Source organism: Labrus mixtus, chromosome 17 (assembly GCF_963584025.1).
Source record: "Labrus mixtus chromosome 17, fLabMix1.1, whole genome shotgun sequence".
NCBI lineage: Eukaryota > Metazoa > Chordata > Actinopteri > Labriformes > Labridae > Labrus > Labrus mixtus.
Window position 1 is genome coordinate 10,914,228 of NC_083628.1, and position 19,058 is coordinate 10,933,285.

Below are 19,058 nucleotides of genomic sequence, written 5' to 3' on the forward strand. Positions count from 1 at the left end.
TGTCAGTCCTGTAAAAACCCTTGAAGAACCAACCAGTGGAACCACATGCAGCTCTCTCAGCACACCGCTCACTTATCTGCTGTGAACCAGAGTGGAAAGACACGAACAAAGGGCATCATCATGCAGGAGGCAGGCATTCTCATCGGACGGTGTTTGTTTGTGTTTTGGGGGAGTTTCTGTTTTGTTGATTTGGATGCATCGCACAGAACATTCATCAAATTTCAGTGACTCATACGGCTGCTTCTGAACAGAAAAATATGGGTTTGCATTTACTTGTATCAGGTTTGGATAAAGAAATAGACACCCTGACTCTTACCTTCACTGAGGGCTGGTTCATTATCAGGAAAATATTTTTTCCATTGTCAGTATTATAGGATATAAAAATTCCTTGGAAAAAAGGCTTTAAATGAGATATTGCAAATATTGGCTCAATATTCCACTTCTTGTTACATGATGTACTTTGCCTTGAATTGTAGAACTTGATCAAATTGATTTTCTTGCGTAAGTTTGGCTTCTATCTAAATGTTTGGATGGATTTATTGGATAAAATAATCAGCTAAAAAGATGTTTAGCTGCATGCCGCTGTTAGATCATTTTCAATAAAAGGTCATGTTTACACTGATAAGCTCTTCGACTGTAAGCTTACATAAACTGTTGTTACTCACATCTTTATAGAGTTGAGTTTACAGTTAACTGTCTTCTCAGTGTCTGGTCAATGAAGAAGCAGTTAAAATAGTCTATAGAGATTTGTCAGATTACGCTACATTTAGATTTGCAAAAGGAAGAACAATCTTATAGCAGCATTTGAGCTTTCCACCCTGAGCGTACGGCAGGGAAATGGTTGTTATAAATATGGGAAATTGTGAGCTGTAGGCTACATTTAGTGAGCCACGAGGTCCTTGTAGGTTTTTCCCCTTGAACAAACCCTGGTTAGCTCTTTGGCTGTTACCGCATGCTAGGCTATAGGCGTCGCTAAAATGGAGCTTCATATTTATCCTACAGAAATGAGAGTTTTGTGACTTTTGGGATGGATGAAGATGTTTTTATTGGTTTCTAAAATCATGCAGCTCAAATCTCACATAGCATTTCAACGTTTCACCGAATTCAGTTTATTTCAGCCTAACTAGGACTTGTTTATTGAACGCCTGAAATATGCTTGATATACAGAAGCCAGAGGCGTCATTTAATCTTTCGGTTTTAGTTTCTACATTTCCATTCAGCCCCCAGTCTGCTTTGAGGACTAACTGACCAAAAAACATTGAATTAGCTCAAATGTAATGAAACGAGGGTTAACATAGGGCTCACTTGTTGCTATCATTCTCACTTTTTTTTAAAGAAGAAAGTCGACATTTATTTATGTAAACTGGTTTTGACTCAGCCTGGTTGAGTGTAGAAAATGAAGCTTATCCCATTACAGGCTGACAATTTAAAAACGTTCAATAGACTCCTCTGTGGAAGAGGCAGCATTGAATGTGTGTGTGTGTGTGTGTGTGTGTTGTAGCCAAATGTGTGTGTGTGTGTGTGCTGCCCAAATGAGAAGGGAGCAGACGGCAGGAGAGAGAGGATCACTGCTCATACAGCGTGTCTGTATCAGAGGAGGAGGAGGGGGTCACCCAGGAATCCCTTGAAGCCGCTCTTCAGGAACGAAAAGAAATGTGACAAGATTTAGTTTGTTCCCAGTTTGCTGGATAGGATCAGCTCGTCACTGCTGCTGTTCACCTCTTGTACTACAATCGATCCGTGTGTTCTTGTTGTTGTTGTTGTTTTTCTCAAAGAGGATGCCGAGACGGGGAAGAAAAGTGAGACAACGCTGGGAATAGACAGTTTGGAGGAAGCAGACGCTTAAAATCAGCAGGAAAATTATCGATCGAGTGATATTCTCTTTATTAATTCGATACCTCATTTATTAATTACTTTATTTTTTTTGTATAAAACAATGGCTGTTTACTCAAGATTTAAATGAGCAAATCAATATCTGCGTGATCATTCAAGACATTATGGAGCATTTCAGCTAGCCCAGAGCTTTGTCTGCCAGGCTATGAAGGAAAAGTTTGATATGTCATTTTGATGAAATGGCATAACCTATTTGATTCATATCTTGCTTACTGTAACCTGCTACAAGGAAAGTCAATTTCCAAGCTGCATTCTCGCTAAGACCTGCTGATTTGATTCGATTTTTTTTTTCTAGAATATCACAACGAAGATTCAACTTCGCGGAGTTTTTTTTTTTATTATTATTTTCCAGTTTCTTTTTGACCGAGGTTTTGTGTAAAGATTTCAAAGGCAGTTTAGCACAGGGTCTGTCTCGAAAAACTCCGGAGAGCCAGGCTATATGAAGATCGCGACACAGTTGTTGGTCTTCCCTCGCAGAAATGCCAGTGCGTGCTGTGACCACCAGGTTCATGTACAAGGGACTTTGCACTATTCCAGATGTCCTCTCCTACCGGACCCCTGTTAACCTGCCCGAGGACGAGGTGGAGGGTGAGTCTCATTTCTGTTCATCGCGGATTAAACGACTTGTTTAGAGGTTAAGAGTTCTGACATGTTAAATACAATGTACACCTGGAAAACTAGTCCAGGACCCTGGAGAGCTCCAGCCAGCCAGCGTGCCCTTCTTTTCATCCTCACCAAATCTGTGTGTGTGTGTGTGTGTGCACTAAACTAGATGTTTGCTTGTTATAGGTTCACTTGAGCAGTTGGTCTTATTGGTAGGCATAAAGGTTATATTGTTCCAAGAAATCTGAGAAAATTGGTATGATGCTTTATGTTTTCATTTTTCATTATTTTGCCTCAGATATTTGGCAAAAATAAATAAAACAAGTCTTTTTTCTTAAACCATCTTTGGCATTGATTTAAAGATTTACACCATACTTTTATAATTGTAGAAAACAATGAATAACGTGCTAGTGTTTGAACCTCATTTCATACCTCCCTATACAAAACACCTTCATACACATTGTCACATTATCTCTTGACTTCATCCATGGCACCTGTGATTCTAAATTGATTTCACTGACTGTAAGTTTGTGCTTGAGTCAAAAGACAAGCCCGGAGAGTCATGGGGACGTCTTTAGCCTGAAAGGGAGAAAAGGCGATTATAAAAGGCAGATTTCTTTCTATTAAAATGCAGATTACAATACAATTTCTAGAAAATCTATCTCCGTTAAAGCCATTAATAAGATGACAGATTGAATCATATTACTGCTTGAATTACATTCTCTCAACTTTTTCTCTTTAGATCTAATTCATTTTTTAATGACTAGATCCAGGCATTATAGATTCATAGAAGCCCATCGTCTCAGCTACAGTAGCCGTAAAGTGCGCTTTTGTTTGGTTCAAATGGTCTCCACAATGAGAAAGCACAGCTGGCAGTGATTTGGAGCGAGGCAAGGCACACTACAATAAAGAGATAACTCCGATCAGATTTGATATCAGGAAGTCTTTTATGCGAGGGGAATTCCATTTCCCCTTTCTTCTGTGCACAGGGAGCCCAACCCACAAGTGGCTGCCTGACCTTGCTTTGAGCCAGTCATTTGACATTGGAGATCCACTATCAATGAAATGACGACATAACTCTGATTAAAATGTTGGCTTTGGAAAGTCAAGAATTACAATACCAGTAAAAAAACATCTCTTGTAGGATACAACTGTTCTGGTGGTTAAGAAGTCTTTTCAAACTGCAGTTTTCTAATGAATGAAAGGCAATAAATATTCAGAACATAGCAAGACAGAGCATCCAAGCGTGAATGTATTTACCCTGGGAGGACTCACTGAGCATAAAATTCACCGCTGCTTTTACGCGGCCTCACACTTCAGCAGTGCCCTGGGTAAACAGTGGCCTACCTTTTGTCACTGAGCAGCTCCAGCAGCAGATAAAGAGAGCTAAAGAGGAGAAGTGAGAGAGAGTTTCAGATAGAACTAAGCCAGAGTGGGTGCTTATATCAGGAATCTCCAACACACTGTCCAGCTCCCCTTTACACAGCCAATGCTCTAACTTTGTATACAGTGGAGGATGCCGTACTTTGAAAAGACAGAAAAGTGGTCCTTTCTCTATAAATATTGTTTCATCCCCAAAATCTTTAATAACTGCAGGGCAGAAGTTCCCTGATTTCATGACTCATTAAATTACTCTCTATAATAACATTTCCAATAATAGCTTCTTTCTTTTACTTGCAAGGTTTATTTATACACATAATCTGACAACATCTGATCAAAAAAGTCTTAATATTTGACTTTACTCTTTATTCAAATGAAGACTTTTTTTTTTTTTAAAGTAGAATCCCTCACACTATAGTTTGGACAAACATCATTGAATCAGTGATCAACAGGAGTTTCTGTTGATAACATTGTTGCAGACACATGCTGACAACATTGCAGAGTGCCCACTGACAAACACAACACACAAGGACAAGAGGACCTTGGGTTGGGTTACCTTGCATTCTGTGCAGAGGCACAGAGCCTCGCTACACTGTGGACAGTGCGCGACACATACTGCCCTCCATACACAGATTCAAGAGTTTAGTTTCAGCTTCAGGTGAGATTATTAAGTATAATTACTGTCAAAGTGAAATAAGAGAAAGTTACAGAGAATATAATGAGATGCATTAAAAACTTTTTTAGTAAGAGGTGAAGCAGAATATAATTACAGTGTGTTAATTCAGTCATAGTGAGAGTGAGCAGTGTAGTGAGGCCAATAGACTCCCTTTTCAATCAGAGACCTGTTATGGTAAAGAATACAGATACATGTATACAAAGAAGATGATGCGGTAATTACGTCTCCGGCACATAGACTCTACAGGGAGATTTGAAAATTGAGTGACGTCTGCCCTGAGCAGCAGCAGGATGTGTGCCCCCCTGAGGAGTCCAGACTCTGGTGGTGGAGGTGTTTGAAGATGATGTCGTCTGAGACTGATGAGACAATGAGAAGTCAATGACTGTGCTTCAATCGGGAGGTGGACAGGTTCATTTTTTAAAGGGCAGCAACGATATGATAGGCTGACAATGAAGGTATGTTGCAGTGTTATTGGATATATGTGACCAGGTGATAAGAACAGAGGACAACGGGACAATAGGAGTGCAGAACCAGTTTCCTTCCTTCCTTAGTTACTTATACTTTTTATTTCTCACCTTCTTGTTCTCCTTTTTTGACTAGCCACACTTGTTTTTATCCATGATAAAATATTTATTTTGATGACAATAATGAATATTTATTTGTCTCAGGCACATTAAAGTTTTAGCAAACATCTCAGTTCAACACTAATGTTCAGCACATTTAGCTACAATTGGACACTGCATGGTGTTTCAATGATACTTTCAATGTATCTAGCTCATCGAAACACCAAGTTTCTTTGTTAAAGACTACATTTGTGGTACATTTGAGGATAAACTGACCAATCAAGAACCAGCAGGCTTTGGTGTTCACAAGAAAAGCAGTCCATATAGAGCGCAAAAGCAGGCATAATGCAATCCATGTTTACGACATCAGGGCCTGACCTGAATTCAACAAACAAGCATTATTGCAAGCGTAAACCTAAGGTCCATTATTTACTGGTAAATCAAAAAAGAATCAGTATCTTTTTCAGGCTCATATCGCTGAAGTAAGCCATAGCAGAGCCTCTGTGTACAGCATAACTTTCCTTTTGTAGTTGAGTTGAAACTCTTGAAACAGATGAACAGAGTTCTTGGGGGATGTAATTAACCAAGAAATGATGGTGTTTGTTTTAAAGACATATCTGAAGGGGCAAATGATGATTGCTTTTGATCTGACCACATGGTCGCTTCTCAAGTTAGTTACTGGACTGTAAACAATGCAACAAACAGAAAAGGAAGTCTTGGCTGGAAGTCACAAATTGACAAAGTCTCGGTACACCAGACATAACAAGACGTTTGCCATTGTTCCCAGAGGCATATCCTCATGAGATTGACAGCCTGTAAGAGTGTATCTTCATAGACATTGAAGAAGCCTCAACAGTTAACTTAGTGTTCTGTTATGTGCTTATTTGTTGAATTTACAGAAAGACTGTTTTCTCAAGTTGAAGAAGACAAATTCATCGTGGATTGAAAAGAAAACCAAAACATATTCATGATTTAAAAATAAATGGATGCTGTACAATTATTTACTGCACAATTGACTTGCCAATTTAATTAGATTATTTTTTTCATTATGAGATATTATTTAGCATAAAGCTTCATTATAATTGTAAATTTGAATTTAACAAATTACACCATAATCTATTTAATTGCACTAATCAATCTTTCAATAAAAGTGAATGATTATAAGTCTCGTTTATCCGGCTTTCTGAGGACACTTTATAGTTTAATCTAAGATTTATTAGGATTAAAATCTTTTCGGCTTTTTAAATTGTATTCTCCAGTAAATGGAATACATTAGTAATCGTATCAGCAGTAAAGATTAAAGCCACTTGCCCTGAATAGAGATATGATTGTTTGTACTTGCTGTGCAGAAGGCTGATGAAGTACTCACAGTTTTTAATGGATCTGCAGTTTCCAGGGAGTGTTTTTCGAACAGATGGTAGTCGAGGTGTGCAGGGTCAGTGGCGAGGCTTCCTGCCCTTTTCTTCGCCCTTGTGTCATGCAGTTGTCATAAAACCCTGACGTGCATAAAACCATACCTGCTTCTAAAACAGAAGTTAAAAAAAAAGATAACATCATGCTTCTATGTGTAAGATTTTCATGTCTCATCCTAAACCTGATAACTTTAACATATCATATAATATTTTACCTCTGTTATTGGGTTATTTAATAGCCTCTCTGTATGTATCGCTTAATGGTTCTTAATCTCTTAATCATCACAAACTCAATCTACTCAAAAACTTTGAGGCTGTTTATGCCAGTGAAACAACCGTAATCTTATCCCTATTCAACACATTAATATAGCATTTATTTGTGTATTTACCCCCTGTGAGAAGAAATGCACTCATTATGCATACTTTTATGAACGTCGATTATGTTGACATTATGCTGTGCCAAGTCTCTCCCAGTTTTAATGAGCACAGTAAAACCAAGGTCCGTAGCCAAGTTCAGCCTATTTTGCATAATCTGCGACTGGGACGACTTTATACGCCGATGATACTTTGACTTCCATGCATTAAAATATCTCCATAAATCTGGGTTATTAGACTCTGAAATTTAATAATTCCTGTAAAGTCAATTACTATGTATATTTACAGACCTAAGCAAACAGAAGCAAAAATATTTTGACAAGACTTTTATGGAAAGAAAATCTTTCTTCTTTTTTTAAACTGTCTCACCAAAAAAATATCATAAAAGTGTAAAAAAAAACAAAAAAAACACACCATTCTTTGCAGTTAACTGTCACCCACTGTAACTGCACATGTGTTGAACTAGATAAGACATGGCTCGTTTAATGGCTCAGCAGTCGTGGCTCCCCGGCACTTACACTCTTGGATGTCTCTTGGAGCTCGTATCACTCCTCGGTGCATCGCTGACAGAGGATGTGAGCAGTATTTATAGATCACAGCCAGCAGGAGAATCCCCCAGACGTCAGGCATTGTAGTGGAGTGAAGAGTATCTTCCAATTGGTATGCAAAGCTGCCTTTTTTGTACCCACAAACAGTGTGTTTTTTTCTGCAACATTGTATACGGAGAAGTGTAAGTGAAATTAGAGCTGAGTTAGACCTTTAGTTGTACATAGACTATTCAGTTAAAGAGAAGTTATTGTCAGTGTGTAGCTGAAGCTGCTCTTCTACTTTTCTTCTGGATAGTTTTGCCTTTTTGCCTTTTTTTTTAAGATTTATTTTTGGGCTTTTTTGTGCCTTTAATGGAGAGATAGGACAGTGGATAGAGCTTGAAATCAGGGAGAGAGAGTAGGGAAGGAGCCACAGGCTGGATTTGAACCCGGGCTGCCTGCTTTGAGGACTACAGCCTCCATACATGGGGCGCACGCACGAACCACTGCACCACTGCGCCACCAACGCCACCAACTTTTTTGAATACAAACCAGAAACAAACAGGTAAACAAAAAAACTACAAACATGGTTCTTAAAGCTCCATCATCTTTCAAGTCGTTTCAAGTTGTCTCTTTTCAACGTTCAACAAATTTCAGGCAATCTCTGTGAAAGCTAAAACAGATTTCTAGATTCAAACAGCATAATTTCACTCTGTTATGAGATGGTAATTATGAGCCTGTGTCCTTCTTCTCCCCTTGTCCGATAGTCCACAGACATATTTCATTTTCATCACACTGCGCTGCAAAACACTCAGACACAAAGTTAATATTAGCAGATGAAAACAGAATTGTCTGCGGACAAAAACAGAACATCTATCCTATAATTATCCCTCACTGAGAGGAGACAGGAGCTGCAGGTCAATGACCCAAAGATTCAATCTGAGGCAAACGGACAGTCAGGAAATTGAAGGGTTCACAGCAAAGTCTTGACCATGCCACAGTACTCATCTGTGTCATTCAAGGACAGATAGAGGCATTCTAAACTACCACCTCCTTTCGCAGCCAATAAAGTGCAATTACATCTGCATGTATGCTTGTTTAAAATGTTAGCTTTGTGTAAATAAGAAAACCTACACAAAACGTGTCAGTAAAATAAGCTTCGTCAGCAAGAAACGGAAACTTTGCTTTATCTTAAAACAAGAGATCCAGGTCATTTAAGTTGGTCGTGCAAAACAGCAACAACTGCTAGAAGTCAAGCGCTTATTTTCTCATAATTTGTAATCAATTTCCCCAAACGTTAATGTCATGTATTCAAACTCAGCCTGCCAGTATATAGCTGCAGGTAATGTTGGAGTATTTAAGTACTTTTTGACAGCAGGAGTTTATTTTGCTGCAGGGCTTGTGCACCACATCTTCCCTTCCTCTGTAGTGACTGTGTGTGCATGTGTTTGCTTATGTAAATGTAATATTATGGAGCAGGTGTAAATTTGTGGTAGCAAAGAAAGGTGAAGGGTAAACGAATACATGGGACCAGTAATGATATGCAGATTTATATATAGCCTAATGTGTGCGTGTTGTTGTTTACCTCCCCACATGGACAGTAATGTTTAGAGTCTCAGGCATTGTTGCATCATGGCTCATGATACAATCTTCTTGGGAATTTCCCTTTACAATCTGGACAGGCAACAACATTGCATCATATAGTAGGACAGTAAAATCTGAAATATAATGTTATTATTGAGTGTTGTGTGACATTTTAGTACAAAACAAAGGCATGTTAGTAGTACATTTGCAAAAAACTTTGGTGATTGTGCAGCAATCGAAGTGTGTATTCATGAGATATTCTGCACATTGAACAAACTTTTTGTGGACTGAGAATGTGGTAGAGTTAAACAATTCTATAACATCCAGAAGGGTTTGCTATAGGACCCATCTGACTGTTGCTAATGTCAGATTTTCCTATATATTTTGGCCTTTTATGGTCAGCCAGATAGGTCAGTTGTTTTTTGATTCAAGATACTAGTGTTCTACCTAGTCACTGCACCATTTAGCGTGTTTTCAGAGATGCCTGTTTTATTATTAATTGGTATTTTCTTCAGTAATGTGTTTATAAATTTCTTTCAGAGGGCCAAATTTGAGCTCAGTGCACTGTCTTAATTTTTCTGTTTGCGTATCTTATCAATATAATTCACAGGTATCCGCCCCCTGTCATTTTCACAAAGAAAGATGCCATGAGTATTATCATAATTATAACTGAAACCACATGGGAGGAGCATTTATTTAATATAACATAGACTAATTCTTCTTCTAGTGAGTAGTATCCTCGAACCAATTTGCTGTTACTACCTTAATAACCAACCTTTCTTTTGATAAGAAAATTATACTCTTGATTTAATTAACACACAAACCTTCTTTTTCAAGTTTGGGTAACACATGTGAAGTACTGGCCCTCCTGTCACATCTGGTCTTTGAATCGCAGGTTGCAGTAAAAAGATTCCTTACTTAAGAAAGGGCTTGGTAATGTGGAAAATAATTTGATACCATTATTTACATTCCTTTCATCCCATTTATTGAATGCATCTTGACCTAAAACAAAGGATTCTGTTTGTTTGAAGAAGGAAGTCTCCCTTGTCCTGCGAGTGATGGTGACTGATCTATCTGCCAATAGGTGGACACAAGGAAATAAGGCAGCTGATGTAAATGAGACTAAAACTGAGTTTGACATTTGGGCTTTATTAATTCAGTAACTGTTTTGAGACTATTGATTAATATCATCTAGAGAAGAAATGAATGCACTTAGATTAACTTTGGAGATTGAAAACTTCCTGCTGTTACTCTCTTTTCTCAGTTTCCTGTGGAGCAATGAGGCTACTTCATCAACCTCCTGCTGTCTTCATGCTATTACAGTATCCTGCGCAATGTCAGGATCATTACTAAAGGTGAAGAAGGATTTTTGAACTAAACTGGACAATCTCTGTATGGCTCTCTAAGAGGTGGCATATGGTGGGGTTTTGTTTTTGGTTCCCTGTGCAACATGCAGCAACTGTTTTCCCCTTAATCTGTAACATGTTCTTGTTAGTATCATTCTACTACATCGAAATGCCACAAACAAGCTCTGTTTAAGTACATTATGTCCTGCTACTGTACAGTATATGTCCCGTTACAGTCATTTCTGGGTGATAGCATCTCTCGGCACTGCCATTTTGAATGATACGCAAACAAACGGGAGGCAGCTGTGTCCGTAATGAATATAACACGGCAAGCATTGGGTTAGCTTGCTGTGATACTAGCAACAAAGTTCAGCTAGAACATGTTAATAATACTTTTCCTTACATCTTCACTTACCAAATCTCTCTAAAAGCTAAATCAAGTATTAAGTAAGGGGAACTACGGTGGGAGTTTGGCTGTTTACTGACAGGCCTAGCATGATTTAGCATTTCAAGCTAATGCAAAGAAATGTCAGGTTTGGCTAATATGAGATCAGCCAAAATACATATTTAAAATAGTTTCGACACTCTTACAAATCTTAAGATATGCATCATAACGTTGTGACTGAAATGGAGCAGTCAACGAATTTCAGAATGTCACGGACAAACACAAGGATAGAAATAGTTACAATGAGCACTTGCAGTAAGCTAATGCTAGCCGCTGACAAACAGATGAGGAATGGCCACCCTTCTGTTTGGAAATTTCAGCAGCAAACATTTATCACTTTTTAGAGACTTTGCACACTATGTGGCTGAACAACTTGAGTCTGCAATCTGGAAACTCTCTCAGCTCAAATATCCATCAGAAGGACTTCAAATGTGTCATCAAACACTTTCTCTGGCAGTAATGAACTATTAATTTTATGTCTCGATGAATATGAGTTTTCGAAGAATCTTGGCACAATCCTCTTACATGGACCATTTGATACAATGAAGTTACGTTTAGTCAGAGTTCCAAAGTTCAGTTAATGAAACTTTCTCTTTTTTCCAGGTTCAATAAATCACATTTAAAGCCTGACACATCCCCTAAAATGTAAACTCTCATACATCCCCATTGTCTGGTGGTGAACTTATTATGGATGAATTTAGGACGTTAAGATGATGCACAACACTCTTTTCTTTCTCCCAATGCAGTGTTGGTTGATTCTGTCGGCCCCAAGCCATTATTTGGGATTTCCCCAATTATTCAGTTCAGAGAGCTTCAATGGCCTTTTTTTTACCCCAGCTAGAAACTCTGACACGCTGCCAACATGCAGCACTGAGCTTCTTGGCATCTGCCTTCATCGTGAACCATTTTCATGGACGTTTTTAGCTGCACTAACCAGCATGAATCACTGTGTTGGTTGGTCAGAAAGGTCATTGTGAGCTGTTTGTCCTAATGTTCTGTTCACATGGAAGGTCAGCAGACTTTTAAGTCCTGTTTTAGATCTCAGGGTTGGCAGAAGTGTCTCTTTGATGTCAGGGACAAAATGTACGAGCTTTTAAAACTATATCTCTGAAGTCTATGAGCATCAGTTTTTGGTTAAGAATTTGTGTGAAATATATTATATTCTAACAGTATAGGTCAAACTAGTGCAATCATACTGATCCATGTTGCAGAATAAACAAACATCAACATGCCTGTTTGCTCTGCAGGAAACAATCAGCGTCATGATTCTGTTGGCAGCTGTTGATCTAACCTGCCACGAAATTGTCTGTCAATATTTCATTTTCTCCTTGCTTGGGGAAATATGATGAATTGGTCATATAACTCATGTGTCACAAAAACTCAAAGCGTTCTTTAATGTACCATTTTTACTTGTTGTAATTTCCCCATTTTCTGGCCCTCAAGCTACCTGACACTACGACATTTGTAATTCAGAACACAGTGTTTGGCATCAGAGATATTCTCCTGCCGCAAGTAAAACACAACGAAAAGAGATTTTTCTTCAGTGTTTACCTCTCAGTTTGATGTAGCACCTGTCACTAGGAAGTAAAGAATGCATATTTTCAGAAATGAAAAGAGATTATTCACCGATTTAGACAAAGGTGGCTACACACTTAACGCTCAATGCACATTTGTTTGGACCATCAATAAACTAGCATAAGATTTACATCAGTGCTTTCTATGACTGTTGCCAGATCTGAATTTACATTGCTATTGGACTTTCTTTTATTCAGTGATTTATGTTAATCCCTTGATATAGGTGCATATAACGTTTTCTATTATTTTGTGCACTAGGGCTACACAAAACATTGCATTATCATCTTTATTACAATATAAGCATCCGCAATAAACACATTGCAAGATTCCAAATTAATCGCAATAGATAATAAATGTATGTAAAAAATGAATGCTCCCTTATGCAGATATTTTACCTATTGGATGAAGGCCTTGTAATGGATATGCTTTCACATGTTGGTTTCAGTTCAGTTCATTCAGTTGGTAGAGTTGGTCTTCTCTCAACCTGAAGGTTGGGGGTTTTGACCCCCAGCTACTGTAGCAACATGTCCGATGTGTCCTTGGGCAAGACACTAAACCCTGAATTGCTCCTACTACTTTATCAGCGGCATATGCTTGTGTATGATTGGGATTAGTTACTTCTGATGGTCTCACTACATAGCAGCCTCTACCATCAGTGTGTGAATGGGTAGGTGTGAAATGTGTTGTAATAGTGGTTTGAGTAGTCAGAAGACTAGAAAAGAGCTATACAAGATCAAGTCCATTTACCATTTAGATGTCATATTCATTATATGCTAAACATAATTAATATTGTTCATGATTGAATATCCAGGTCAATGATGGCTCTAAACACAATTAACTCCCAACAATCATGTACAGCAGGTTTGTCATTGTGGACACACCCATGTCACCATGTTTGTTCATTACCCTTGGTTTGACTCTGAACATTGATGACGTATTGTGTTTGACTCAGTGTTACTGTCAATGCCATTACCTCAAAGACTACAGACACTCTGACGTCTTTTATGACCGCAGTGTCACTATATCTCAGGACCTGACAGCAGTCGTACCGTCGCCGACTTGAGCACTAAGATATTTAACACCAATGTTAATGAGTTGCTAAATACTGCTAAATGAGTTGGTATTTGTAAATGCTCTGAAATTCCCCTGTCAGCAGAATGAACTCCTAAAGGTTCATCCACACAGACCTTGATTATTTGCTGCTGCGGGGGAAATGCTGGATTAATTAAAAAGATGATGTGCATACAGTACAGGGAGTTTCTTAGCCAGGTTCTGACTTTAGATAACCGAGCTGGTGCACCCTCAGGGTGATGCGAGGTGACAAAGATTTTCAGATCAAGGACTCAAAGTAGTACACAAGTTGTTCACTGGTTATAATTTGGTAGTTTCTTGTGCAAACTCTTTTCTAAATGCATCTGTTTAATGCTTGTATGTGTAAACAAACTACCCATGTGAGGCATGTTGTTGTTTTTTAAGAGTGTATCAAGGACATATTTCTAATGCAGTGCTTGTACTGTACTGCTCCATATGGTGTGTAGATTGTGTGTCTTATGCCTTCTGCATGTATAGATGAAGCTATTTATGGAAATGAAATGATTTCCTTTCATAAGAACTTTTTTGGGGGGTGGGGGCACAGTCAAATATCTGTGCATATAATTTGTATTATTATGTTGTATTTTTCATTTATGTAAAAAATGTAATATTTTCCTGAGGTAGAGTGAAAAAAGGAGATAAAGTGTATTGTCAAAACAGTGCAGTAAAAGATAAAACCACTACATTAAGAAGGTAAATTATTGCAATTTATCTTTAAAAACCAGAGGATAGGCATAATATGCACCTATAATGAATTCCATCTTGCTAGGAGAGGTGTATCCATCGTCATGTCCCTCGGGGTTGAATGTTTACTTTTTTTTTTTTTAAATATTCACTTGTGTCGGTGTGAAACAATCAGTAGTCCAGCCACTTCTCAGCTCTCTTGGTGAATTCATTACTTGTCACTGGCAACGAGGTCGTGACATTGAATCTCGGTCGGAGCTGAAGGAAGATAACCAAACTGGAAGAGCTCTGCTGGCTGTAATTTAGACAAATATGTTGTGTCTCTGATGTCAAGGTTTGGAGCAGACCGTGTCACTGGTTCAGTTCAGGAGGACCTCGATAAAAGTGCCACATAACGTCCTCTTGCTGCAATTTCTTCTTGTTTTCTCATGAGGCTATAAACTGCCTCTGTGGGCTCTCACTTTCTAGCTGTCAGTCATTAGTGTGCACAAGATGGATTGTCATTACTTGTCCACTCATAGGCAGGCATGCAAATTAAAGGTGGTGTTTTCTCAACCACATAGTTTAATTTTAATTTGTTTGCAAGTCATTTGTTGAGGCCTTCTGTATAATACAACACTCGATTAAATAATAGTCCTCACAGGCTTTTAATTTGATGGCAATAATAAAAAGTAGACATAATATGTTGACTCTGACTTGTTTTCCTCAACATGTTTTTTTTGTGTAAATCCAGTAAGCATTGTTGCTTTTTATGTTCATGTCCTTCAGCCTACATCTCCTTTAATTGCCCTTCTCGTTTATCTAACCATACGTGACCACTGAGCCGGCATCGAGCGTTCTCGCATATATTCGAGGATCTACATCAAAAAGAAGCCACCGAGCGTCTGCGCCTTTGATGTGCAACTGCTCTTTTTAGCACTTCAAACAGAATACTGTGATGCAGGGTGAGGACAGGAGCCAAATGGCGATGTTCATGGATTATTTACACAAAAAGTTGTTGTTAATTATAAACACGTGAACGTGCCCGCTGCCTTCTGTCAGAGACAATTGTGTCACGGTGGTTTAAACAGGTGTTGGCCCTGAAGGTGTCTGTTAATTCACATCTGTAGTAAATAAGACATGCCAGGTAACCTCGTCACTTTTCCATCACTTGAAGTTAAATGTAACTCTGAAATGTTATGATATAAATCTTTATTTTCACTATGGGGTCCTTCAATCTATTTACTTCATTAACCTCATGCAGTTTATGAAAATACTTCTGCACTAGTGTTGATTTGTACTTTACAAAATGAATCTTTAATGTGTACATATATATGCAGAAATGACTCACCCTGTCTCTCTCCATGGTGCACAGTCGCCGTCTCACTCCCTGGTACTGAAATGTCAAAAATGCTGTGTTTAAACACATTAGGACATTATGTCTCAAAATCAATGGATGTGTCATTCTATCAAATTAAGGTAAAGTAAACTTCGGATAACTACTTCCTTCTTCCGTCTTCAAACAGAGATCCGTGAGGCTTTCAAAGTGTTTGACCGGGATGGAAACGGCTTTATCTCGAAGCAGGAGTTGGGGATGGCCATGCGCTCACTGGGCTACATGCCCAACGAGGTGGAGCTGGAGGTGATCATCCAAAGACTGGATATAGACGGTATATCCCACGCCTTTCTCTATATGGATGTTTGGCTGATATTTTGTCAAATAAAGCCACCGTATCACTGACATGTTTGTAACTACGTGTCATCAGGTGATGGTCAGGTTGGCTTTGAGGAATTTGTCACACTGCTCGGGCCTAAACTCTCTTCTGCTGGAATGCCTGACAAGTTTCATGGAGCGGATTTCGATTCAGTGTTTTGGAAGGTATTTGTTTACATCAGTTAGATTATTTGAATGGATAAGAGCCATCTGTTTCAATCAAAATAACAATACCAAAACAACGGGTATAGGAAACCAGAGTATTTAAAAATATATATTTCATTGTCATTATATATCGTATTCCAATAAAAAAGTAAAGGTCTTGATTTTAAAGTGGCCCTGACAACACTCTGGTAATTACTGACACATCAGCAGTATCTACATTCCTTACATTTAGTTGCATCACTGAATAGATTTGTTCAATTAAAATGTTTGCAGTCTTGACGCTTTGAACTAACCGGTACTTTTACTTCTTATTGCTGACCTAAAGCTTATTAGCGTCACTGAGGGACAAAGACGTCTTGCCTACACTAATTACAGCTTTCTTTGTGTTTTCTTGTCTTCCCAGTGTGACATGCAGAAGCTGACCGTGGATGAACTCAAGAGACTGCTTTACGATACTTTCCGAGACCACCTCACTATGAAAGACATCGAGAACATCATCATGACCGAGGAGAGCCACCTGAACAGTCCAGAGTGCCACCTGGACATTGACAGTAAGTCACATACAGATTTGATCTCACAGATTATTCAGACAGGTTTTTAATGTTAAGAATCTCAAATGTGTTGGATTTGTCTCCAAATTTCTCCACAGCAAGCCCAACACAACAGGAGAAACACACGTGTGTGCGTAAAAGCCTGATTTGTGCCTTCGCTATTGCATTCATCATCAGCGTTATGCTCATTGCGGCCAATCAAATGCTCCGCAGAGGAATGAAGTAAAGATCTGTTTATATAAGGATGGAAAATGAGCAGCAAACATTTACCAAAAATTCTAGGTGTGTTTTAGTTTTGTCACTGTTTTCATGACCAACAATGATGCCATCATAGCTTCTCATATTCATGGATGAAATGATGTCATGCAACATTTTATGTGGTCACTTCTCACCGCACACCAAGGTTTAAAACAGGGAAAGGAAGAAAGAGAGAAAGAAATCTCAAGGGCTGATTCGTATCCTAAAACTGTAGTGTCACAACAATTCAAATTCTGGAAGTTTTGTAAAAGAAAAAATTGCTAAACAGGCAGATTAATGTGAGTACTTCAGTGTCCCGTATGTTCTGTAGTTATAGCTGTGCCGTGTCTTATATATCAAAAGAACTAATGTTGTTGACGAGAGCTCTGCCTTTCGGAATGTGCTCCAGTAATGGAAGTATCGAGGATCGTAATCAAGCAATACAAAAGTGTTGACGTGCTACATGTTGCTTTAAGTCACTCACTAAAACACGAGAATACATGACTGGGTACTTCTTTATGGGCCTATTAAGAAGTTAAATGTTCATCCTTTTGTTCAACAAGATTTTTCTGATCTAAATCTTAACATGACAGAAGTAATACAGATTTAAAACAAAACATATTTTCTTCTTCACAAGTAACAAGCATTTAAATGTTATATGAAAGCATTTTCACAACTTTTTAGTCATGATAGCATTAATCGGGCATGAAACTTTTCAACATCTGGAGATACTTCAAATTATATTTAGAGAAAACTAATCCTCATCCTTTTAATGAGCCAATGAAACCTAGTGTAGTCTCAACATCTAAAGGACGGATTGCCACAAAAAAAAGACTGTCATGACAGATTTTGTTGTTACTTACATGCTACTTATATTGTTGATAAAGCCTCTTCTTTAATTTATGATCAAATATTTTAAAAACTAAACTAAACCTCAGCCAATGTTATAAGTGATAATTAGCTAATGTTAGCATGCTAACACATATAGCCTAGATGGTAAACATGATAGACCACAGCATTGTCATATTAGAGCATTATGCCAAACTAGCATTAGCATTTAGCTCCGAGCACTTCTGTCAGTCCAGGCTCACAGAGTAGCTGACACAGCTGCAGACTTTTGGGTTTGTTCAAATATTTTAAAACCACTTACAGCTAAAGGAAAATGTGCTAATTGTTTCAGTTAACCATACAAATCTATCAGGTGCTCCGCTTCTTTAAATGAATTTGATGCTGGAAACATTACAATGTATTTTGAAAAGCATCGCATTCAAATTCAGCAACACTCAGCTCAGCTTATGCAGAAGAAGTAGAGGCTTATGACACTTAAAAAATAAATTACAAAAACATAAAATGAATCCAATTATCTACCACGACAGCTACGAGTGCAAAGAACCCAATAACTGAAATCAAATAGTGCAGGGACACATGGGACTACCCTGCTGAAAAGAAGGATTCAGTTACATGGGGACAGATGCAGTGACCCTAAACCAAATGCTGCTCAACCAGGTCAGCTGATCTGCAAGAGAGGGAAAAAAAACACAATCCATTTGTAAAGATGTCAGTTTTACAAAGATTAATTGGTTTACCTCAAGGTTCAGAATGAGCCTTCTTGGTTGAGCAGCTTGGTATTGATTGTAATCGAAGCTGTGACCTCCACATAACATAATTATCAATAAATGTACTTACAGTCCGTCATCAAGCGTGCACAATGTTGCATATTTGTGACCTTATAACTTGGCATCCAAACGAGTCAAACGGAATGGGAACAACAACAGACAAAAAGACAAAAGAGTGTCTGTGTGATCTGACTGAGCTTCAACCATGTTTCACACTTTAACCAGGACAAGTGTAGAGTTCCAACAAAACTAGAAATGTAATAAATAAAATAGTTCTGTTCAATGAGAATGAGGGATAATCATTTCACATGCCTGCATGCACATTCAACTAGAAATAAATGTGTGTTATCTGTGTGTGAGGTCAAATTTGAATTCTGATGTGTGTATAATAAATAATTATGCAATTTGTAAAGTGATCGTTGCAAAAACAAAAAACTCAGTATTTGACATTTTTTCTGTAAATGTCGATTCTCTGGATGGTGTGAAGACAATAACAAAATACTAAATACCTTGAAGAAGTATGCTGTGATGAATAATTTAACATATCATGAAGAATGTTGTTTTCTGACTTTTACATGGACCCACTAAAACAACATATTATTTAAAATATAACATGGTTATATTTTCTTACTTGAAAGTTC

General features: G+C 38.1%; 1 protein-coding gene across 1 annotated transcript; it reads left to right on the forward strand.

Moving 5' to 3' along the window:
- The first annotated feature begins 2,158 nt into the window (after positions 1-2,158).
- cabp7b (calcium binding protein 7b) lies at positions 2,159-17,513 on the forward strand. Its single transcript, XM_061061354.1, has 5 exons — positions 2,159-2,481; positions 15,661-15,804; positions 15,901-16,013; positions 16,417-16,564; positions 16,663-17,513. The coding sequence occupies exons 1-5, from the start codon at positions 2,373-2,375 to the stop codon at positions 16,788-16,790; spliced, it is 642 nt and encodes a 213-aa protein (XP_060917337.1). The 5' UTR covers positions 2,159-2,372; the 3' UTR covers positions 16,791-17,513.
- The last annotated feature ends 1,545 nt before the right edge of the window (positions 17,514-19,058 follow it).

Bases quoted from the DNA above. Each gene is read 5' to 3' on its own strand.
- cabp7b (XM_061061354.1), top strand. From the start codon at position 2,373: ATGCCAGTGCGTGCTGTGACCACCAGGTTCATGTACAAGGGACTTTGC. The intron at 16,014-16,416 runs GTATTTGTTTAC...TTGTCTTCCCAG, and splicing joins TCGATTCAGTGTTTTGGAAG to TGTGACATGCAGAAGCTGAC. The intron at 16,565-16,662 runs GTAAGTCACATA...ATTTCTCCACAG, and splicing joins GTGCCACCTGGACATTGACA to CAAGCCCAACACAACAGGAG.